Here is a 25866-nt window from a genome sequence, read left to right on the forward strand (position 1 = left end):
TGTCACCTAATGTTGATTTTCAACAAGTGTTGGAACACTGGGAACGTTCCAGAAGACTGGGAGAAAGCTAATGTTGTGTCAATTTTTAAAAGGGTGAATGGGGTGATCCATGTAATTACAGGCCTATCAGCCTGACATCAATCCCAGGGAAGATAATAGAGCAGCTGATACGGGAATCATAAGAATGGTAATGTAATTAATGCAAATCAGCAGGGGCTTACAGAAAACAGATCCTGTCAAACTAACTTGATACCTTTTTATGAGATTACAAGTTTGGTCGATAAAGGTAATAGTGTTGATGTAATATACTTAGATTTATTTAAGGCATTTGTCTTAGCACCACATGACATTTTGATTAAAAATCTAGAATAATATAAAATTAACATGGCACACATTCACTGGATTAAAAACTGGCTAACTGATAGGTCTCAAAATGTAACTGTAAACCGGAAATCATTATCAATTGGCTGTGTTTCCAGAGGGGTCCAACAGAGGTTGGTGTTTGGCCCTCTAACATTTCTATTAATGGCCAGGAAGAAAACATAAAATCATCCCTTTGCGGGTGACACAAAAATTGGGGAAGTGAATACTGAAGACGACAGGTCATTAATTCAGAGCAATCGGGATTGCTTGGTAAACTTGCATAATACGTGTTTTAATATGGCTAAATGTAAATGCATACATACATAGGAACTAAGAATGTAGGCCATACTTACAAGATGGGGGACTCTATCCCGAGCAGCAGTGACTCTGAAAAAGATTTGGGGGCCATGGTGGACAGTCAGTTGAACATGAGCTCTCAATGTGACACAGTGGCCAAAAGAGTGAATGTAGTCCTGGGATGTATGAACAGGGGAATCTTAAGTAGAAGTAGCAGGGTTATTTTACCTCTATAGTTGGTACTGGTGCAACTGCTGTTGGAATACTATGTCCTGTTCTGGTGCCCACAATTCAGGAAGGATGTTGATAAATTGGAGAGGGTTCAGAGAAGAGCCAGGAGAATGATTAAAGGATTAGAAAACCTGCCTTGTAGTGCTAAACTCAACGAGTCTATTTAGCTTAACAAAGAGAAAGTTAAGGGGGTGACTTGATCACAGTCTGTAAATCCACGTGGGGAACAAATATTTAATAATGGGCTCTTTAATCTAGCAGAGAAATATGGCTGGAAGTTGAAGCTAGACAAATTCAGAGTGTAATTAATGAGTAAATTTTTAATGGTCAGAGTAATTAACCACTGGAAAAATTTACCAAGGCCAGGGTCATTGTGCATTCTCCATCACTTTAAATTTTAAAATCAAGATAGGATGTTTTTATAAAAGATCTGCCCTAGGAATTACTTTGGGGAAGTTCTATGGCCTGTACAGGAGGTCAGACAAGATGGTCACAATGGTACATTCTGGCCTTGGAATCTGTGAATCATCTAAATAGAATAAATCTATTGAATTTAATGTTTGGGCATTAAAGGCTCCTATAAAAATATGGTTCTGCATCATTTCATAGATTTGATATGTTTTGATCATACACCTTGACTGTACCTTATCTTTTCAATAGCTTGCTAGATACATTTTTTCTTTGAATAGTTAGTAGGTTGTAGATGCCAGATAAACTGTGAACAATTGATAAATCAATACAGAATGGAGAGAGACACACATCTGAAATATATCAAAAACAAAAACAACAAAAAACAAACAAAAAAGCCATTAGAAAACACTAATTTTTCAAAAATTATCCTCACACTATCTATAACTTTTTTCTGAGACAAAAAAGAGAGCGTTCTATGTTTTTAGAAACAGCCATGGCCTTATTCATGCTACAAGCCAAACCACTTAAGAAGCAGAACCTTTGTAGTGCCACAAAGATAATACAAAAAATAAAAAAACACACTTGCTTCCTCTTTTATTTATGAGTATTGACATTCTTGTGCAGTATTAGGAGAGCTCATTTAGCTTCCAGTTCTAAGAATTTCTGAATCTATAGCCAGTAATTATTGGCATTCAGGGGTACAAAAGAGAAAAACAAAGCACACAAATTCTAGCACATTCATGTGGGATTGGGAGTTGAATTAAGATCTTCACACCCCATTGAATTATCAGCCCCCCTATTAGAGCCTTATTAAAATGGTAATGATTATATACCAACTATAGGCCGGCTCCCGCACCTGTCAAAAATACCCCGATTATCCTGTTCATTCAACTGTCTGGCTCTTGAATCTGTGTCTCAGGTTTACTATTCTGTGAAGTTGGAAGGGTATTTTTAAGAAAAGATACAAGAACAAACACTTCCATAGGGGTGATAGAAAATCCTCTCTGATTTCCTACGCCTAATGCCCATTTGGTATTATGGTATCTCGGACAGCAATAGGAGGAAACAGATACTATTTCACTAGAATTGAGGAAGAAAACAGAGAGGCAAACTACAAGCTCTTTATCAAAAAGAAAGCACTCTTGCTTTACGATCAAAAAAATAAAACAAAACCTTCACATCATTACTCATCTAGCAACCAGAATCGTGTTATATACAGCAAGAAAGACTGCCCTGAAGTACAAAATAAACTCTAATATTTTTAAAGGAACATACCTCTTAATTCCAACTTTTGACCAAGTCCACAGCTTTTCCTACTGAAGTGCCATATTCTCCTGGCTTCTCTTTTAAAATTAATGAAAGCATTTTTCATATTGATCTTCAATAACCAAAGCCTAATCCTGCAAATCCTTACTCACATAAGCAAGGGTTTGCAGGACTTGGAAGGATCCCCTATACCTTATATTTTAAATTAGAAGTTTTCACTTCAAAATGATAAGAGAGATATTAAGCTTCCTAGAAGGAATTTTGTCCTGTTGCCTAATAAAACAGAACAATGTGCAATAGCTTCTGCTAATATTAATAGACAATCCTGAAGGAAGAAAGTATTTTTCACTGTTTCAAAAATGTCTTTATATTACCACTATTCTATTAGTTTGTCAAATACCAGAATATAAAAGAATGTTGTTATAAGGGCATTTAGGGGTTGAATGCCAGCCACAGAACCTGAGATAGATGCTATGTCAGTAACTGCCCTGAGCACTTTTGAGAGGTGGAACAATCAACAAAGCAGAATTTGGTTTGCTCCCAAAAAGCATTTTTGATTTGAAGCATTTCTTGTGATGAAGTATCAGAAAGACCAGTAAACATTTTTTTAATTTAAATTTTAAATTAAAGAAATTTCTAAGAGCAGCATTTAACGGGTCTAAGCTACCAAAGATATGATTTTATGAACAACAGGCCTGATTCTGCTCACTCTGATGTCAACGGCAAAACTCCTTTTGCCTTAGGAACACAGATACAAATGTGATGGCTGCCATTATAAGAAGACAACTACTGTATACAGAGAGGTAGAACACAGAGGGATCAGGCCCCAAAGTGCCATAATTGTTAAGCTATGAATTGTGGTTGTAACTTTATTTTCTGTGACTGTATATTCCAATGGCGGGGGTCCTCAGTTTAACAGAACTCAGTTTTTAAGTATGTTTTAGTGGGAGTGGGAATACAAAAATAGATCACAACATCATTACAAATGTATAAATAAATAACAAAAAGATGGAACTAATAATATGTGCTCAATAGTATCACCCAGACTAACTTGTTTGTATGTTTTTTCCTGCTTCCCACCCCTTTGTCTCTGTGTGGCTTTTTGGATTCTAAATTTGTTGCAACGAGGTCTGTCTCTTACTGTGTATTTATACTGTGGCCTAGCACAAATGTGGTCCCAAGCCTGCTTGGGGGCTTTGAGCTCTACCATAATATGGGGTGGGATATTCAAAAGCACTCAGTGTTACTTCAGTGGGGGTAGGATTAGGCCAATGCTGAGCACATTTAGAAACCCTACTCATAAAGAATCATAATCCTTTTGGTCAAACTTTTCAAGCATCCACTAATATGAAGTGCCTCACTGCCTGGGTATGCAAATCAAACACTTGAGCCCTCACTTTGAGCAATAACAAATAGGAGGCTTTGCACCCATATTTCTACACCCCTACCCACCTCCAGTCCTAATCCTGATCAGAGGCTGAATCAACTTGTGGATCAAGTTAGTGCAGCTTCTGGGCAGCTCTAACTTGTGCTGATGGAGAACAGCCCTCAAGGAGCCACTCCACTAACCAGGATCACCAAGGACATTAAGTTCTGACCTTGCCCCAACACATCTTTCTTCTCACTCTTAGCCCACCCTATGCCAGCTCAGGATTCCCCACTTATAGGGGAATTCTCATCTCCTGCCTTAAGGTAGATATTAGTTCCTTTGTGCAGGACTTTGGAAAGCCTGTATAAATGAAGTGATAGACAAGAGCAAAAGTATAGGGGCAGGAAGCTGTGGGAAAGATAGAGAGGCCACTGGGGGGAAAGAGGGAACCTAGTAGGGATGGTAAGTGAGAACAGAGAGGTAGGTGGGTGGAACTGAGTAAGAGAAGTGTCATCTGACTGGATTACTGTGCAGCGGCACTCTGGTGAGAAGTTGTGGGGATCAATTTGGGGAGTGGGAGTATGTAGTATGCACAGCAGGAGAGGAGAGACAATACCAGGAGATGAGCAGGGAGGAAGGAGCTGAGACATAGCTGGGAGGAGGTCCTTCTACCTCCCTTTCTTTGATCAAAGGGCTGCTGCACAATTCTTCAAATTAAAGTTTTAAAAAATTTAAAACAAATGTTTAAAAATTCTAAAATGTTGAAAAACGATGGAGAAAAATACATCTATACAGACTAAGATGACTGTGAACTAAACATCTTTAATTCACCCAGACTGAGTTTGAAAGTAATCAGAATATGAATATTTAGGAAAAAAAACAAATTACATGTTACTTTTGAGTAATTTTTTTGCCCACGTTTCAAAAAACACAGACATTATTTTGTGTCCCTTTAATCCAAATAAATGTGTTTTGCCATCTTGGTTGAAAATAATGTTTGTAACTAGAGAAAAAAGCTGTTTTTTTCATGATTTTTAAACCGCTGATGGGTCACTTACCCATTATTAGTGAGGGTTATGAGTTAAAAACCTATGAAGGGATTCACGCTAATAGAGGTCAGTGTTCATGTCATACCAGTTTGAACAAGAGGATAGATGGATAAAAGACAAGGTAATGATTTGTGACAGGGGCCCAAAATTTAATTTAAACAATTAAATTACCCTTCTAAGAGATCCCCAAGGAAATCTATTAACATACCATCTCCCCTCATCCCCAAAGCATACAAAAGCTGCCTAGTAACTGCCCAGCATCACTGCCTTTGTAAGATGTTGGATGATCCCAAGACAAAAACCATATGCTATTAGTTTAATGGTAGAGTGATCAACAAGGGTGGGCTATTCTTTAGGTTTACTTGCCCTACAAACGAGAAAATTAATGCCATGCAACAAAATGTCCCAGCAGAAGTGTAGGGTCTGATTTTTCTCTCATTTCTGCTGGTTTTTCACTTAGATAATTCCATCAGCGTAGTTGGAGTTAGTCCTGAGTTACTCTTACATGAATGAAAATAGAATCAGATCCTTAGAAGGCGAGGCAGGCAAAATGAGCTCCATATTTGTGAGCCACAAAAGCAGCCATAGACACTTCCCCCTGTTTTGAGGAGCATACTCAGGATTTGAACTGAGCTGGCTCAACTGTGGTGAGCAAATGGGTCCTTTTTTCAGCCAGCCACCCTTTTGTACCGGGGCTCACACAGCCTGGCTGCCACTCAGGCTATGTCTACACTTTCGCGGTAAGTCAACCTAAGTTACACAACTCCAGCTACGTGAACAATGTAACCGGAGTCAACGTAGCTTAGGTCGACTTACTGCAGTGTCTACACCGTGCTGGGTCGACTTACCCTACTCTTCTCGTTCGGGATGGAGTATCAGGGTCGACCAGAGAACGATCTGTAGCCTATTTGGCAGGTCTTCACTAGACCCGCTAAATCGACCCCTGGTGCATCGACCGCTGGAGCACTGATCTGGCAGTAGTGTAGACATAGCCTCAGTAAGCATCTTGCCTTGTTGGTGCCTCTGGCCAGTCAGGGTATGCAGCTGGGAGTGAGCCTCCCGGCCTGGGTAGACAGACTTGTGCTAGCAGCATTTGAGCCAGCACACTGAAAATAGCAGTGTGGATGTTGCAGCTTAGGCTGGAGCTTGGGCACTCAAGCCTAGGGGATTAGGGACCTCAATTCTGACATTTCCTAACTTTGCAGTGTTTGACTTTGCATCCTTAACATCTTTTTAATGTAGTTTTTTGTATATAAGATACATTAAAATTACAGGACTTAGGACTTACAGTGGTTGGGGCACTAGTGGTTAGGGTACTAGCCAGGACTCAGGGGACATGGGTTCAATTCCCTGCTACCTGTGTGACCTTGGGCAAATCACATAGTCTGTTTCTGTGCCTCAGTTCCCCATCTGTAAAATGGGGATAATAGCACTGCCCTACCTCACAGGGGTGTTGAGAGAATAAGTATGTTAATTACTGTGAGATGTACAGCTGCTACAACAATGAGGGCATATATGACTCTAAGGGTATGTCTATACTACCCGCCGGATCGGTGGGCAGCGATCGATCCAGCGGGGGGGTCGATTTAGTGCATCTAGTCTAGACATTATAAATCAATCCCTGAGCACTCTCCCATCAACTCCTGTACTCCACCAGGCCGAGAAGCACAGGCAGAGTCGACGGGGGACCGTCAGCAATCGACTCACTGCAGTGAAGACACCGCGGTGAGTAGACCTAAGTACGTCGACTTCAGCTATGTTATTCACATAGCTGAAGTTGCATAACTTAGATCGATCCCCCCTCCCCAGTGTAGACCACGGCTAAGAAATAGATAAGATCCACTTGGCTGTATAACACACCATCCTGCAAGGTTCTTCCCTAGAGGATATGTTCCAATGCTTTTTTCCTAGTATTGTTTTAAACTATTAAAGTGATGGGCTTTCCATCATTTACTGTACTTGGCCAAATACTCTATATCTAGATGTGATTTAAAGCTATGAAACACAAGTAAACTTTCAAAATAATAAGCTAGGAACACACACATTCTGCTGAGTTATCATACCCACTGAGTTATACCTCATTTGCCTTCAATTAGTCCCCAGTCTACATGTGTGTAACTTTGGGCTCAATCCCACAAAATAATAAGTATCCTGGTCCCAATTCAGTAAGCACATGCTTAACTTTAACCAAATGAGCAGCCCCACTGAATTCAAGGAGACTACTCGTGGGCGTAAGGTTATGCACGTTTAAATCTTTGTAGGATTGGGCCTCAGAGTGGATCTCAAATCCAGTTACAAAGATCTATAGCAAATCCATAGCTAACAGTGAAAGTGGGGTTTCCTCATTCTAGAAGACTGGGTATTTTTAAAGTACAATAGAAAGGTTCACTTACCCTAGCATTGTACATTTTCAGTTCCAAGGCTTTAAAATCCATGCGGCCAATCAATGCTCTCATAAAATTGCTGCAAAATAGCAACAACAGAAGTAAAAAAGAGGCACTTTTACGTAACATGATTATACTTTTTCTTGATGGTCTCTAAACTCTTTAATGCTCCTTAGAAAAAAAGAAATAAACTACAGATGTCAAATTCCATTTTATTCTCTATCATTTTCTAATTGATTTCTTCACATATCACTACAGATGATCCTGAAGTAAAACTTTTGGATTTGAACAACTGTCCCAGTCGAAGTTGGGTCCAACTCCAGTTAGCATTAAAGTTCAGCGTGTACCACTCGTATTCTGCCCTTGGTTCCTTTGGGTATGCTTTCAGTACTTCCATTGAAGTAAATGGAAGCTGGATAGGTTTCTGAGGACAAAATGTGACCCAGAAGGTCAAATTTTATTCTGATCTACTTAATTCAGGGCAGGATTTTGCCCATATACTAAGGTCCAGATCCTCAAAGGTATTTTGGATAACTTCTATTGATATCAATGGTAGCTAGGACCCAAAATACATTTGAGGATCTGGGCCCAAGTTCCTAATTCAACAAAGGACTTAAGTATGTGCTTAAGTGCTTTGCTGAATTGGGGCCTATAGTAACTGAGATTTTTGTATTTATTCTGCTGTATGTCAAAAAAGATTTTCCTGCCAACAACAAAATTCTTGCATATGTCAAAAAAGATTTCACTGCCAACAAAGACTCATCTAACCCTTTTACATAGTAATGACTAGACAAACTGGAAGCTAAACTCACACAAGTGTGCTGACTCCCCTCCCTCTTACAACGATGTAAATCAGAGTAGCTCCACTGAAGACGGTGGCATTCTTTCAGATTTCCCTGTTGTTTCAGAGAAAAATCTGGCCCATGAAGTTACAGGGTGACTACAAACTGCTGTGAAGCAAATCATGGACATCGTGCTTTGTGGAGTATTCCTGACTGACAACTCTGTAGGAGGAGAAACTTGTCTGGGTGTAACATCAGTTTCCTGTAACTCTGCTGAAATCAGTGAAGAAACATCAGCATTAAAGCTAGTGTAACAGCATCAAGAATCAGGCCTAGTATCTTCCAATTCCAGGTGGCAACGATATGATAGACAGCAACTCTTTGTACAGTACACCCATCCACCTCTTGTAACTGAGACCCATACTTACTGCCAGGTCTCGATGCAACCAATCCAATAAGTGGTACATTGGCATGTTGTGATTTTTGTTCTTGATTTGCAATTATTACATAAAACTAGCTCTGCAAATATAGGCTAACAAAGTTCTTACCAGCACGGGAGGGGGGAAGAAAACAGACCAGGTCTACACTTAAAACTTTTGCTGGTATAGTAATGTCAGTCCGGGATGCAATACTTTTGTGTGTGACATTTTTAATATCAGCAAAAGTCCTAGTTTGAATCCATTAAACTGGCAAAAAGTGCTTTTGCTGTTATAGCTTATGTTGTTCAGGGAACTGATGTAAGCTGCATCTACACAAAGAAGGTTTGCCGATACAACTATCCCAGCAAACCTTTTCTGTGTAGTCTAGGTGTTTCACATACTGGATCTCTCAGTGCCAGGCAAATTCACCTTTGTCTTTATTCTGAACAAGTCAGGTCCATTCTTAATTTCTTGTTTTGTGAGAGCAAAATACAGAGACGGTGACATATCTGAAGAAACTTCCCCATGCGCCTAAATAACCAAAATCTCATTTCCCTCTTGTAGGGCCATATCCTGAAGTCCTAGGGAAAGGCCATATCCTTTACACCTAGGGAAGGAAGGATGGTCTTGCAGTAAAGACATTGCACTAGGACACAAGAGATCTGATGTCAATCTTGACTCTGCCACGGGGGTGACCACCCATCCATTATTTTAAGGGAGCATCCTTTATTTGTCCCTTAGGGTGACCACCCATCACTTATTTTAAGATGTATTGAAATGTATTAAAACTGATAAACATTTTAAACATTAAATGAAGCTTATGATAATTTCACTGTATATTTGAGGGCAGGAGAAATGTACACTTGAGAGAAAAACAAGATATGCTAAGGGAAATGATGTTTCCCTAAACTGTCCCTTAAAATAAAGCGTTGTCCCTTATTTTTCATAGGGTTTTCCCTTATTTCCACCCAACAAAGGTGGTTACTCTATCTGCCACAGACTATGTGACCTTGGACAAGTCACTTAATCTTTGTGCCTCAATTTCCCATGTTGAAAATGAGGATACTAATACTACCCATTTCCCTCTCTTGTCTATTTCGGCACCTTTGGGCAGGGGCTGTCCTAATACATATTTGTACAATGTCTACCTCAATGGGGCCCCTAAGTCCTGCCATAATACAAAAACATAAAAAACAGTGATAGATTTCTGAATATGCCTTTTACCAGCCAAGTTTCCAATATATACAAATGAAATGTTAACTATTACCATGACTGGAAATAAGGGAAAGCATCTGAGGAGCCTGTGAAAGGAGACTGTACTCCTGGAGTCCTGCTACCTGGGAGCTATCTGTGCTTCCTCATGCAACAGGCAAGTCATAAGAGAATTCTCAGCCAAAAGCACGATGAGACCTTCCCCCACTTACGCTTACCCCTGGGTCATTTATTTCTGAGAGATTGGACTACTCCTCATTACACCTCACATTCCAATTGCTCTGTCCTTGTTTCATATCCTGCTTCTACAGAATCTTATTTTCCTTTTAGCCAGAGCTATGTCAGGGTTCCCTTCCCCCCCCCTTCCCCCGCCCCCCTCCATGCATTTGAAACAAAAGTGTAAACTACAGAAACTATTTGCATTTCACGGGTATTCACACATTGTGCCAACACGATGGCCCAAAAGTTTGGCGGGTAACCTTGCCCAGAGCATTCGTGAGCTGATGATGAACGGCTGTGAAGCCTTTGTGATTGCTCAGGCTCCATTGTTGGTCAAACAATGAAGGAGGACACAAGTCTGGCTCAGGAGAGCAACGGATAAAATTGTTGGGCAGAATGGCGGGCTCCTGCCGACATGACCACTTGTTGACATTGAAAGGATTCAACAACAAGTGAGCAGAAACAGAAACGATTCTGTTCGGCAGGGCTATTAGCTGCAACGTGTGGCACAGGCGCGGTCACTCCTGATGTGTTTCCTCACTAATGAGCTCTGAATGCCCTATTAAACTGGGAGGCTATAGGCCCAGAGCCACTAGGACAATGGTATGCATGAATGACTCCCCCAGTTCCTATTGGCTGGTCAGATGAAGGAAGCAACTGGCAACACTCAGATTTAAACAGGGCTGACAGTACAGTTAAATGATCATTAATTAGAGTTGGTGAACAGATAGTGACTCAAAGCAATTCTTAATGACAAGATAACAGTCTAACATTACTCAGCTTTGAGCAAGTTCAAGCTTGCACCCTGTCTCGTTCTTTGTATTATACAGATTGTCATCACACTGATTTTAGGCTCTTTCACATATTCACCAACAAAAACACTTTGTTAAAAGTGTGTCAAGGTTCAGAATGTGAATCCATTTTAAAAATAAATAAATACACTCTTTTTATAAAAAAAAACTAGGTTAAAAAAAAAAACCTGCTAACCAACTAAAGTCTGCAAATGGACAGATGAGGAATCCAGCCAGTTCATCTTCTGCCATATAATTCTTCATCACCCAGTATAACCCTCCCTGACATAACATTGCCCGTCCAACCTTAGTTTTGCCCTTTGGTTTGCTTTGTCTTCGGACATTTCAATGGATAATGAGAACATTCAGCATTACAGCAGTAAGGATTCACAAGCAAGAGTTTGGAAGGAAGATAAATCATCATGATCCAGGGCATAAACCAACCTCTATCTGATGGGGTTAGTGAGAATTTTTTTCCTGGGGCAAGTTATTTCGTAACTGCCGACTACTGGATTTCTTGAATTTCTTTCTGAAGCATGAGGTACTGAGCATTACTGGAGACAGGGCACTGGCTCAGCAGGACCGTAGGTTCGGTATGGCAGGTCCTATGTCATGGAAATATGCTATTGGATATTTATACTGTTAATTTTATATATTGCTTAGTAAATGCATAAGGAAGTTTTCTAAAGAAATATAGTACCGGGCAAATGAAATTATGTCAGAGCACTGCAAGTTCTCTCACTGTGTGATGTGTTGGTAACGCAGAAGACTAGAGTTATGATTAGCATTGGAAAGACTGATGTGTTTGGTATTTTGAAATGTGTTGATTGTATGGCTTTGGAGTTTTCTGGGACTGTATGCAGATCTTGCAAATTTGTATTTTAACTGTGTTAATTAAATTCTGTAGCAACTAATTTATGTAGTTTTTCCACAGGAGGTAATGATGTAGTGTATGTTAGTGATACTGCATACTGGAAATGGATTCCTTGAATGAGAGATTATACAATCTCCTGGCAACTGGGTTGTTCTGAAATGCACTCATATTTTTGCAGATGTTAGGGGGCAAAGTTAAAGTTGGGTGGGTGATGTTAGTTGGGTGTGACAAGAGTGACCGATGAAGGGTTGTATTGCAAGGAACTGGCTGCATCCACTATTTAGATTGTAAACTCCCCAAAGCAGGGATCATTGTTTTGCTCTGGGTTTCTACCTTGCTGAGCACAATGGGGTCCTGGTCCATGACTGGGACTCCTAGGGGCTACCACAACATAAATAATAGATTAACTCTTTGTTTCCACCCTCCTTTTGGGGGGCAGGAGGTTTGAAGGAGCAGATTTTTTTTTGAAAGAAACTAATTTTTGGTGGGTGTTAGCTTGCTCTGTAGAAACACTTTCACCTTTAATGTCCTTTCAATGAATAATTTTTATTGTGAATTTCCCTGTTTGATGTTTTGTCTTTTTTTTTTAAAGAGTTCTGAAAGTTTAAACTGGGAACCCTTGCTCTGAATGATCTTATTTTTCTGACCAAAGTGGTGCTCCAAACAGCAGCTCCATAGGTAGTATGTGGCTGTTTGTGAGACTTCTACACAGAAGGAAAAGGAGAGGGAACCAGATGGAAAATTTTAATCATGCAAAGATTTCCATCTCGAAAATTATAAGCATTTTAGGTTTCTAATGTGCATAAAAGTCTCTGCTTTCCCCTGTGGCCATACACCTCTCTCCAGCCCAGTTGCAGGGGGGAAGTTCATAGGGGCTGGGAATTGGGCTTTTAGTGGGAAGCCAGTGTCAAACTTAACAATGGGGTAGCTCCCACTGTGCCATAATCAATTCTTGCATGAAAAATAATTTCTCAGTTTCCATGTAGGCTAGTAGGTCCCAAATGTCATTCTGTTCCCTAGATGCAGAGAAATGGTGTGATTCTGCTGCACAGGGGTGGGCAGGAGCTGATAATCCTACAGAGCCCAGATAATGTGAGGCATCCCCACACTGCCCTACGTAATGTGGCCTTAGAGGCAACAAGGATGGCGCAGAATGGAATTGGGGGAAATGGAAAATAAACCTATATTTATTCCCTAAAACCCCACAAAAAGGAGGTTTATCTATCTCTTGGAGCACCCTCTTCACCAAGTCCACCTGCTGAGGCAAGTCAGAAGAAGTTGGTGGGCTTAGAGGATTTGGTTCATAATACAATGATCCATTATGTGATGAACCCATTGTATTACCACAGTTAATGTTAGGTTCAATTTTACACTTAAAGCAGGAGCTCAACCTCTTTGTCTTGTATGAAAAAAACAGGGTATCTGCTCTGAGTATTCAGCACATAATATCTTAGCAAAGCTTGAATTTTCTGAGTTTCAAGAAATTGTTTTCCAATTTTTCCACATCCTTCTTGTAGTGTGGGGCCCAAAACTGGACACAGTACTCCAGATGAGGCCTCACCAATGTCGAATAGAGGGGAATGATCACGTCCCTCGATCTGCTGGCAATGCCCCTACTTATACATCCCAAAATGCCATTGGCCTTCTTGGCAACAAGGGCACACTGTTGACTCATATCCAGCTTCTCATCCACTGTAACCCCTAGATCCTTTTCTGCAGAACTGCTGCCTAGCCATTCGGTCCCTAGTCTTTAACGGTGCATGGGATTCTTCCGTCCTAAGTGCAGGACTCTGCACTTGTCCTTGTTGAACCTCATCAGATTTCTTTTGGCCCAATCCTCTAATTTGTCTAGGGCCCTCTGTATCCTATCCCTACTCTCCAGCGTATCTACCTTTCCTCCCAGCTTAGTGTCATCTGCAAACTTGCTGAGGGTGCAATCCACACCATCCTCCAGATCATTAATGAAGATATTGAATAAAACCGGCCCGAGGACCGACCCTTGGGGCACTCCACTTGATACCAGCTGCCAACTAGACATGGAGCCATTGATCACTACCCATTGAGCCCAACAATCTAGCCAGCTTTCTATCCACCTTATCGTCCATTCATCCAGCCCATACTTCTTTACCTTGCTGGCAAGAATACTGTGGGAGACCGTGTCAAAAGCTTTGCTAAAGTCAAGGAACAACACATCCACTGCTTTCCCCTCATCCACAGAGCCAGTTATCTCATCATAGAAGGCAATTAGATTAGTCAGGCACGACTTGCCCTTGGTGAATCCATGCTGATTGTTCCTGATCACTTTCCTCTCCTCTAAGTGCTTCAGAATTGATTCCTTGAGGACCTGCTCCATGATTTTTCCAGGGACTGAGGTGAGACTGACTGGCCTGTAGTTCCCAGGACCCTCCTTCTTCCCTTTTTTAAAGACGGGCACTACATTAGCCTTTTTCCAGTCGTATGGGACCTCCCCAGATCGCCATGAGTTTTCTCTGCAATCACATCCGCCAGCTCCTTTAGCACTCGGATGCAGCGCATCCAGCCCCATGGACTTGTGCTCGTCCAGCTTTTCTAAATAGTCCTGAACCACTTCTTTCTTCACAGAGGGCTGGTAACCTCCTCCCCATGCTGTGCTGGCCAGCACAGCAGTCTGGGAGCTGACCTTGTCTGTGAAGACAGAGGCAAAAAAAGCATTGAGTACATTAGCTTTTTCCACATCCTCTGTCACTAGGTTGCCTCCCTCATTCAGTAAGGGGCCCACACTTTCCTTGACTTTCTTCTTGTTGCTAACATACCTGAAGAAACCCTTCTTGTTACTTTTAACATCTCTTGCTAGCTGCACCTCCAGGTGTGATTTGGCCTTCCTGATTTCACTCCTGCATGCCCGAGCAATATTTTTATACTCTTCCCTGGTCATTTGTCCAATCTTCCACTTCTTGTAAGCTTCTTTTTTGTGTTTAAGATCAGCAAGGATTTCACTGTTAAGCCAAGCTGGTCGCCTGCCATATTTACTGTTCTTTCCACACATCGGGATGGTTTGTCCCTGTAACCTCAATATTATTATTCATTGTAATGGAATCCTCTTACATTTCTAGAGAACCCTATTGTTTTCATTCATGAAAAATTCTATAGTTTTCCCTATAGGAGGAATATAAAAATGCAAGGGAAGTACAATTGTGACGCTCAGGAGCATAGTGATGTAGCAGTTCTGGATTTAACTTCTGTAAGGTGGGTTTGTTGCCTGTCCACACTGTTGGGGTCTGAATGCATTGTTTTGTATCATTATTATTTTAAATCAATAAAGACATTGAAATATTAACAAACCCTTGTACCCATACATTTTTTAAAATTGGTTTGCTATTTTAACCATTGTATAAATATACCAGCTTTGATTTTCCGATAATTACTTCCATTATGAACTGATTAATCTTAGTTAACATTTTTATTTCAGTAGTGCCTAGCCTAGGGTGTTCCATCAAGATAGGAGCCCAACAATGCTGGACACTGTATGAACATATAGTAAATGATGAGTTATGTTAAAGCCTCTCTAATAATTACCTGTTCCTCCTAGTAAAAGGATAATTGAAAAGAAGAACTGTATACTCACTATGCATTGTTGCCTAGGCTGATCTCTCATTAGGACTAAGTGGAGTTTTGAACGTGCACTGAGTGGAGAATATACCTGTATGCTCCACATATGAAAAGAATGTTTGGTGTGATTAAATAGGGAAGTTGGGGCACTGCTTAAGCTATGCTGTCTGGCAGTGGCCCCCAAAGGAACTGTTTTCCATCTTGGAATAGCCAGAATGGACCAAACTCTGGCCATATCCCCTCCATGCAACGGACGGCATAGGAGCTGGCTACACTGCCTTGGGACTCCACCATACCAGGGGAATCCTCAGCTAGGGCGATCCACAGGCTTTCTAGCCTCCTTTGCACCACCCCAGCAGTTCAAATGGTCGGGGGGAAGAGGGAGAACATTAAGCCCACAGTTCTGTGTCCTCCAGATGATACATTTCCTTCACTTAGTAGCACATAATGACGGTATTCAGATTAGACGCATCACATATAATGGTAAATAGGGTTACTAGCAGACTAACACTATTTTTAAATCCTCAGTGTGATGATATCTGTTTTCTTTCTCAAGACATACATTAATGTAAAATGATATTTCATGGCATTTAAAGACAGGCAGGTAATATACAGCCAGCCTCCCTCCTTATGGTCTGTAATCCATTGTTAGATACCCTGTTGATGTAAACTTAGTTAAAAATGCAAAAAAAAACCTCTTTCAAAAAAGCATTCAGAGGAATGCCATCTCTGTGAAGATTCAATGAAAGCAAAGAACATTCAGATGCATCAAACTGTAATGTCTCCCGTCTCAGATATTTCTATACCATATGGCCAGAGAGAAGCAGATGGACTAGGTCACAGCAAAGGGAAGAGAGAGAAAGTCTGCATTGTTATCTGACCCACTGGGCCAACACTAACAGACTGTCCCTAGTGATCAGGCTATTATCATCAGAAAGATCTGATAAGAACCTGATACTTGCATTTATTTGCCCTCAAGTAGTTCTCAGAAGTGGCATTTATTTTGCAGATCTATTTATTTTGAAGTTGGAACATTTGAATCATAGAGGAGCAAATGACTAGGCTGCACTTGTCTTTTATTGATTTTAGAAATCAGGTTATTCCTACCTGATCACTTGCCTAAAGTTCACAAAACAGCTTGTCTAAACACAATAAATTCAACAACAAATAAAGAAAAACAGAATTTTTGTTTTATTGCTGCTCGCACTTCCACTGACAAACGTTAGCCAGCCAACTAAAGCGGTACAGTATAGTGCCTTCCAGAAAACTCCTATGATTTTTGTCAGGATGTTAATACAGCAACATAGCAATCTTCAGTTAACACTAAATTAATTGCCTTGCATTAACAGCTACTAAAGTCCCTCAACATATTAGATCATACTGTCCTGGCTTCTAGTAGCTTCAAAGTCAAATGGAAATCATTTTAATGGATATTATTTTGGGGGATGGGGGGATTTCATGAATTAGTTCTTATGAAAAATGCCAGAATAACAGTCCTAGAGGCAGAAGACTATTTTTTCATTGGGAGTGGATGTTAAGCACCTCACAGAAAACACAGACCCGAGATAGCAGGAGCAGTTACAGTGCAAGGATTATTTACTGATAGGGTTTTCTTTAATGGCACTTATTACTGTAGTTTCTGAGCACCTCACAAATATGAATGGATTTATCCCACAACTCCCTCATAAGTATCATTATTCCCAGTTTTACAGATGGGAAACTGAGGCAGAGAGAGCTTACATGACTTGTCCAAGATCCCACAAGAAATCTTTGGTAGATCCAGGAATAGAACCCAGATGGCCTGAGTCCCAGGGTCTTTAACCACAAAACTATCTTTGCTCACAATACGTGACCAATGTGCCTCAGCCACGCCACTGAGGGAATAACTGTTACTCAGCTTTTGGTCCCCACGTCCTTTCAGTTCTTGGTTTCTTATGGCTCTACCAATCAGAGTGGCAGCTGTGCTGGTAGATTTTGTGAAACGGGGCTGTCCTCCAGGACTGGGCTGAGACCAACTCATTTTATACAGCCCATCCAATAGCCGTAAAAAAAACCCCAAACCCTGGCTTTTGATCAACGGTGACTGTGTCAGATTCAAATTGGTGACATGGAAGTGAAAGGAACACTGTTCCATTCATTACCTGTCCTCTGAGATGCTGTTGAATACTGGGCTGTAAACAAGAAACGTATGGAGTTAAATTGTGGCTCCACAGCCATGCCCATGGGTGAAGGGGCAGAGATGCATTGCCCCAGCAGGAACTCATAGGGTATGTCTGCACCACAGTTAAACGCCCATGGCTGGCCTGGGTCAGCTGAGTTGGGCTCGCAGGACTAGGGGCCATAAAACTGAAGTGTCGGCGTCCGGGCTAGAATTGGAACCCAAGGTCTGGAACCGTCCTCCCTCGCAGGGACCCAGAGACCAGGCTCCAATCTGAGCTTGAAAGTCTACACTGAAGTTTTAGAGCCCTGCAGTCCAAGTCCCATGAGCCCTAACTCAAGCACAATGCCACCTGGAGCACCAGAGAAAGGGAGACCAAAACTAACCCCTGTGAAAGAGTGCCATGTGTACTCCCTCTAGCCCTACAAGCTCTGCTGGCCAGTGCTAATGCAGAGTGCTCATAGTATTTGTGTTTGCCCTTCCCCATTTGGGGATGCCAGTGTCGCCATCAGCTATAGCCTGGAGCAGTCCTTGTGCTCAGGTTGTGTATGGGCTGTGATTGTGAGCACAGGCTAGCAGAGTCACTGTGCAGGTGAGCAAGGTGGAGTAAGGTTTTTGGCATCCTCTGCCCCCACCCCCACACGGTGCAGTGCACAGGGCCAGGCACCAATCTAGCCTAGGAATGAAACTTGACTTTCTAATTATTGAAAAGTCTTGTCTGCGGTCTTTTCTGTACAAAATAAAATTAACAAAATAATTGTGTCACTATTTGTCTGTCCAACCAAGTGTAACCCTTGCCCTGGCTCCCCCGGTTTCTACCGCAGACTGAATACACAAGTTTCTTTTCAGGAGTTATTTCATAGCCCTGACACTTGGGCATACAACTGACAGAGATGGAGATGCCAATTTTACAATGAACAATGGTGCTGAGTTCTCATCCCAAATGGAAGCTATTTTGTAAAGGCAGATTCTGCTGACTAGACAGTGCTGTTTGACCTTAAGCACAACTACAAAAAGCAGGGAAATTCTGAGCTTAGAATTTCCAACCCTTATCAAAGTGATAATTTCAACCCTGTCACTCAAATGAAAACACAGCAATTTAATGTTACTAAGAGACATTATTAGGACACTCTGAACCTAAGCAATTCTTTACTGATTTTGGAATCATTGGCTAGTGTCCTTGAGTTGCATTCCCCTATTGTTACACTGTACATTTAACTCATTTAACACTTGCATGGAGAGGAGGAGATTGTGGGGGAGTCTGTGCCCCAAAGTGCTATAGAGGTGCCCTCGGGGTTCCCTGCCACTCAACATGGAGAGTAATTTTGGAGATGGACTGGAGGAAGGACAATGCATGCATATGTCTGTCTGTGCGTGAATTGTGGGTGGTGGGCATGGGAACTAGAGAACCCTTAAGGGGAGAATTTTGTCCATATAGCATTACATACAGTACACATGGGCCACTACACCACCTGTTTTCTAGACCTGTATGTTGAGTCTGAGATTTGGCCCAGTGCAGATTTTGTGTGCGCATAGAACTGCCCTCTGCTACCAGACTCATACTTTAACAGCAACAGCAGAGTTCCCTGAAACGAGACATTTCACACAAGAACATACATGGAAAAAGAAAGTGCCTGTGTGTGTTTCTTTTTTTTTTTTCAAGAGGCTTGAAGTTCTGCTCCTGTATCCATATTGAGTGGTCTGAACAAGTGGCCCAGAATACAGAAATGTCAAGCACTCAGCAACTCCCACTGCAGTCAGAAGGAGCTGCTAGGAACTTTTCAGCACCTATGAAAAACGGGCCACGCATCTGGACAGCTTCATACACTTTAAGGGCTAGGGGTGAGATCTGCAAAATTGCCCAAGTGATTTAGAAGAACAAGTCCCATTGACTTTCAGTGGGACTTCCGCTCGTAAGTCAATTAGGTGCTTTTGAAAAGCTTGCTCCAGTAACTAGAAATGGACTAAAAATGAAAGTCAAAAGTGAACTCTGTCACAATATTCTCATTGCTTTCCCATGTATTGTCTTGGCTTGACGCCGCAGTATACTTTTTATTAAAAGCCACACAAACAGCACTGTCTGAAGCTTGTTGGAATGTATCAATTTCTGGATTAAGCTGTCCCATTGTTTTGACGAGAAGTTATAGTTTAGAGATCAAATAGGACATGGCCTAGCCTAATCTAATATCAACAGCCTGTAATAGTGAAGGGACACTCTGCACTAGAGAGCAATCTAAGTCTTTAATTACTTTAGCTACTGATAGATCGGCTCTCGCCCCCTCAAATTCCTTTGTCAGCGAGGAGTTAAAATTCATGAGCATCTAGGCCTCTGAATACTTACTCCAGTGCTGCTATTTTCTGTGCCAAGCTAGCCATCACTGCGAAGAGTCGGAGGTCTGTCAGGCCATCTGTTACATAATAGTCAACAATCTCTAGGATCTGGGGAAACAGAGATGGAGAAAGCAAAGATGATGAAGGGTTTAGAAAGAACAGATTGCTGCCTTGCTTTAGCAAAAAAAAAAAAAAAGATAATAAGCTCTGATCGAAGCAGAGACAAGATTTATTAGCATAGCCAGCAAAACAAACAAAGCAATTTCAGCATGAAACCTGACAATGAGCCTGATAAACACTACATTGCATTGTAGGTCTGTAGGATCCCCTCAAAACATTATGGACCTGATTCACATAGAGTCACCTGCACATATGTACACCAGAGTGGTAGGTGTTTTAAGAGAATTCACTTTAAAACAGTGTATAGAAGACCACACAAAAACCTTCTACCTAATGCACAAACACTCTCTGCCACACAACTGGAAAGTCAGTGTGACTTCCTCTCCCTAACAACAAATTAAAACCAAAAAGTTCTGCACAGTATATTCATCAAGTAAGATTTTAGAATATTTTTCAAGTACGCCCATGATACCACATGTTTGCAACATGCCCACATTTTAAACAACAGTAACTGCATCCTTAGCTAAATACTTGCAAAGCAAATTATTATTGTGTTAACTGTCTCTTAGGGCACTGCTGTAACACAAGCAATAATAATAATAGGAAGAACCATCCATGATTAATTTATATTATATTGAAATGCGCTTTCTTTGTCCTCTCTCCCCTCTGCTCATATTGTCTTCTATTTGCTCCAATACCCTACTGTTGCAGAACTCCCCATAAATATAAACACAACCTAGCTGCCTCGACTGTACTGACATCATGGAAGTAGCTACTTTGAAACATTCCAACATAATAAAATTTGTTACCAGACTGTACAGAATTCCCCGCGCCCCCCAAATCTATATAAAGAGCCAACTTTTGCCTCTAAAGCCTTTTAGCATGGAGGGGAAAGGACAGTGGAAGTTGAATCCACTCCTGTGTTTGCTCACATCCTGATCAAAATTAGGTTTTAAAGAATAAACAAACCACACCCACTTCTCTGTCCCTCTTTGGATAGTATAGCTTTCACTAAGGACAACAGTCTTATAACACATGTGCCCAATGAGAACCCACAGGTAATCTTTTGTACAAAGCACCTTAAAGCAGTAAGAACTATTATGCTCTCTCTAATTACAAGGCCCCTTTGACTGTTCCGCACTCTGAATGCATAATTTCTATCTAGAAACTTGTGGCTGTGATCTAAATACCTATCACATGAAACTAGAGGAGGAGGGGTGCTGGTGTGTGTATGTGTGTGCTTTCCATTTGTCTTTGTGTTTCAGGCACTGAATGCTGTCCAAAGACTTGTTCCTGGATCCTCCCTTTTTAGCCTTTCACGACAAAAACCACGAATAATAAAGTATTCCTTTAATGTTCCCATTGTGCAAAGCTGGTCTTGTACAAAATGTTGGCATAGTACATATAGTCCTGCTCAGGTACCCTGCTCTTATCTTCTGTCTTAGCTTTGCAAATGATGTTTAATGTTAACAGGGAACAAAATGCATGAACACTGAGGGAGAAAAAAGGGGATGTTTACTGAAGGCACATTCACAAACAACAAAAATTGCTGGGCTAACTTTGCAGTTTAATTTTTCATAGAATAGAAACCACTGACAAAGCAAACATGGTATAATGGAAGTAATTAAAGTCTGTACTCATTTTTATTATTGCTATAAAAGAAGGCCACTCGTTAAATAAGGTCTGAGTGTATAGTGTAATGCAGCCTTTTTAGATTTATTTGTGGATCATGCACAATAATGCTGACAGATGGAAAAGATGAGCTTTCTAGAGTCAGTAAAAGTAAACAATAAATGTAGGCATCACCAAACTGGATTGTCATCATGCAATATGAGTTGTATAATGATGTTAGCATTGGCGTCTGCCATGGGGCCATTGCTTTGGAATACTAAAATTAAACCATTTGATATGTGTTTGATGTCTCAACAAGTCACATCATTTGCCACCATGAACAAATTGCAACTGGGCCTGGCTGGGTAGTTCCAAGTTTTAGCTAAAAATGTGTTCAGATCAATCCAAGGTCACTGTCATTTATCTAAATGGCTCTCCTCTTTTTATCATATGAAATTCGTCCCCGCTCTAGTGTTAAAGTCTTATCTAACATTTCGTGCTGAGAATGTAAAGCAGGGAACCAAATACAGTAGTACAAATAACACTTTATTTACAGTTTCATGGCTTTCAGATTTCCTGTCTCCATAATCACTTCCTACTAATTTCCCTCTGTTTTTGTTTGAAGTGGTAGTCTTTTCAAAGAAAGTGTCCAAAGAAACAAAGCCTTTGTAAGGTTCAGATTAAATCATAGAGGATTTTATACTTTTCTTTATTTCTGTGTTTCCTGGTACCGGTTTTCTGTTAACCAAGTTTATGCTCTTTGTCAAATGAGTTTCTATGTTTCAAACAGGATCATGATAGAAAGACTGCAAAAAGGCAAACAACGGAGGGCCTGATTCTCAACTGGGGTAAGCTGGCACAGCTAAGGACTGGATCACTGAGTTTGCTTTTAGAAGGAAAGCAAAACTGAATGTTTGTATGTTGGACATCAACAGACTTTCATACTGTACCATAATTCTTACATAGCATGCTATAAAACTGAACATTTAAGCAAAATTTAAAGTAATACATTATTTAATATCTGTGCCTTTCAAAAAATACAAAGTAACCAAGGGGCTGTGCTTGGAGACTAATGTGTGTGTTTCGGTCAAAAGTTCAGATAAAGGCCTACATTTTCAACAGTGACTAGTGATTTTGGGTGCCCAGATAGAAACAACTTAGCTTAGCTCTTTATGAAAACCAGTCCCCTTTATATAAGTCTCAAATTAGGCACCCAAAAATGTTGTCTCAAATTAGACACCCCAATCATTAGTCACTGTTGAAAATGTAAGCCACCAATTTAAAAAAAAAAAAAAACCATCTATGCAAGAGCAAAATTTAGCCTCTGAGCAGCTTTCATGCTTCCTATTGGCTCTGTTCACACCTGCAAGGCCAAAAGTTATGTGAATCAATTTGAAAATGATTACTGCTATGTTTAAAAAAAATCGAAATTTCATGGGTGGCCTCCTGCCCACCATCTCTTAACTAGGCCTGGAGCCCACCCCCATCTACCCCTAATGTTTTCTGGCTTACTTGGGCCTTGCAGGTCTTTCATCCCTCCTACTACTGTAGTACAAAACAAGGACTAGCCTATCATCACTCCTAACATGCTCATTCATTCTTGTGGTATCTTGTTGGCCATCAGTGTCCCAAGAAGTAGCTGACTGATTTGTGGTCAGAAACTAGGGTGGTAGGCTTCAATGATGATAATGTAAGTTTAAACCAAGGGTAACACAAGACAACCATGGAACATTAAAAACCCCGCACATTTTGCGGTAGGTGTGGCCTTGTAATAGCCCATTAGGTCATCAAGTGAGTTAGAGCGGCTCTTAGAATTAAAGGCCATTTTGTGGCCTTCACATCTCTGTGCAGCTTCCCCAATGGTAAAGTGAGTATTATCCAGATTACCTACCTCACATGGATGTTATGAGGCAGAGCTTGTTTTGAGATCCTTGGATGGGATGTGTTATAGATGCATAAAATATTGCATGAAGAATGGTGTGCATATCTGTTACATTTGCTCCCTACTCCCATATCATTCAAAGCATAAACAGAGAGACTGCTTTGGATCTGATTACCCTATATACATAAAGTTCTTCGGCATCAGTTAGTGCATCTGAAGGGACAATTTCTTTCAGAGCCATCAAAACTTGCAGGCAGTTCAAGTATCCATCTCCATCAGTATCCACCTATAAAAATATCCACAATGTTAATGGTCAGCATGCTAACCATCCTTTGGGTGGGATTTAAATTTTCTAGAGTTTATTTGCATTTCCCTTCTTAGGGAAGGTCCCTGAAGACTCCTAACTCCCTTTTTCTCTAGCTTTAAAACTTTTCAGCTATAAGATTCTGTGTCATGACCATGGTCTTCCTGTTTGAGGAGTAGGAGGGACACTTTTCAGATCCATCCCAAGCTTCCTTACCTCCCCACCAGGCACCTCTCACTCAGTCACTTTTCAACAGGTAATATGACTTTTAGCATGACAGGAACTTCAAGAGTGCAAATATCATGTGAATGTAAGTAGCCCCTGAAAGCAAATAAGGTAGCCATTGTATTCTAGGACTTGAAGAATGACTGTACGCTCCGATTTTCCGCATTTATCAATGGACAGAACTGAGTATTTAAGTTTCTTGAGGAGATAATGTGTTGTTCACATGTACCTCAGAAATCTAGGCTGATCCTCTCTGGGTTAGTACTAGCCCTAGAACTTGCAGTGAATGGGAGCGTCACAGGGGATTACAGGCTCCTGGGGGGAGTGGGGGAAGAAAGAGAGATAGACAGACAAAGAGATAGCTAAACCAGTTTGGTTAAGCAAGAACTGATCTGAGCTTCAACTTTCTACCCCAAACAAACAATTTTAAAACTCCAAGAACATTCGTATGAGGGGCTCTTCCTTCTCATCCTCTCAACTAAAGCTCCATCTCTCCCAGCCCTCATAGGCTCCCTTCCAACCTGCAACCTCAAACAGTACCCTTGTGCTGCCTTCCAGGTCTTCCTCTCCTTGACTCCCTTCTTCTCTCCCTACAACCAGAACAGGCTTCCCTGGCCCTCATCAGGTGCACCTCCCCACTCCCGCCGCCTTCATAGGACCTTTGAAGATCCTTGCTGTATCTGAAAGGTCTAATAGTGGGCCTACTGAACTGCCAGAATGCTGTTGCAGTGAAATGCAGGACACGCTGGGGATTCTCCTACTAGGTACACTCCAAAGTGCATTGTGCATGACTTAGGAAGCCCCGAAGTGCCCGTCACACCACATTACAAATCCTCAGTGCTTACCAACCTAATAATATGAACTTCAAATCTTTGAGTGCTCACAGACATTGAATTGCTCTTCAATGAACATGCAAGTTAGCCAAAGTCCCACTAAAACTCAATTGAAGTTAATAGGATATACTCATATGCTTAAAGTTAAGTAAGTCTATCTATTTTGGAGTTTTATACTGCCTATCTCTGTAGTATCTGAATGTCTTCCACCTAAAATCAACAGCAATAGTGATGGTCTTAGGACCTTTCAGAAGTCTGTCACTTCTTAGGGTCAAAACTCTGCTTGGGGTAGTTTTCTGTTATTTTGTTTTTTAAGAGTTTAATAATTTCATTTGGCAGGGGGGACTGGAAGGGGTAGAAGGGAGAGCCAAATGTTGTGAATGTCACTCTTATGACAAAGAAGACTGCATGCTTAAGTATTAGCAGGATCTAGGTCTTAATGGCAGGAGAGGTTGCTGGCCTTTTCTGCCACAGAACTAGTGTCTAGAAGTCTCTGAAATCATTTGATGAGGACGTCTGGCAAAAAAAAAATGCATTTTTGTTTTTTTGTGGGAAAAAAAGTGAAAACCTCAAGGGTGAAATACCAAGATATTTCTTGTTTCATGTAATCATCCAAACCTTGATTTCCCTCCCAAGAAATTCAACAGCTGTGCAAATTTTTATCCACAGTTAAATTAGTGCCATAATGTAGCAAGTACACTAAAGAGGGAATGAAGTAATAGCAACCTAAAAATGAAAAAAAGGGACATCCTAAAATTTGAATACGCTACTTCAATCAACTTCATAGCCCAAGTCACTGATTTGTAAGAGTAGCAGCTTAGTAAACCCCTTAAAATATGCCTTTGGTCTAGACAGATGCTTAAGAATGGAAGACTTCTCAGAAATATGGGATTTAAGAGGTCCATGAATGAAGAAGAATGTGCTCCCCGATTCTATAATGCACAAGAACACTGGCAAGGTATGGGATGCATTCAAGCTGTGAAGAGATGCAAACATTTAGTTTGTTTCCTAATGTTTGGCATCTTAGTCCATGATGCAAGACAAAAAAAAATCCCAAATGTCTAATTTGACATGGCCTAACATGACAAGGACTGAAAGAAAACCTTACCCCCCGATTGAGCTGTCACTGCCTGCACAGAAAGTGACT

At 40.9% G+C, this 25866-nt stretch overlaps 1 protein-coding gene across 2 annotated transcripts in view; it reads right to left on the reverse strand.

Moving 5' to 3' along the window:
* The window catches only part of C1H12orf42 (chromosome 1 C12orf42 homolog), a 252140-nt gene that overhangs the window by 20021 nt on the left and 206253 nt on the right, over window positions 1-25866 (reverse strand). For both annotated transcript variants that reach the window (XM_073323517.2, XM_073323524.2), the window contains 3 exons: window positions 23533-23643; window positions 19755-19852; window positions 7380-7449 (listed from right to left, as the gene is read on the reverse strand). In XM_073323517.2, coding sequence (XP_073179618.1) covers window positions 7380-7449; window positions 19755-19852; window positions 23533-23643 — 279 coding nt within the window. The remainder of the gene's footprint in view (window positions 1-7379; window positions 7450-19754; window positions 19853-23532; window positions 23644-25866) is intronic.

Source organism: Lepidochelys kempii, chromosome 1 (genome assembly GCF_965140285.1).
Source record: "Lepidochelys kempii isolate rLepKem1 chromosome 1, rLepKem1.hap1, whole genome shotgun sequence".
NCBI classification, from domain to species: Eukaryota; Metazoa; Chordata; order Testudines; family Cheloniidae; genus Lepidochelys; species Lepidochelys kempii.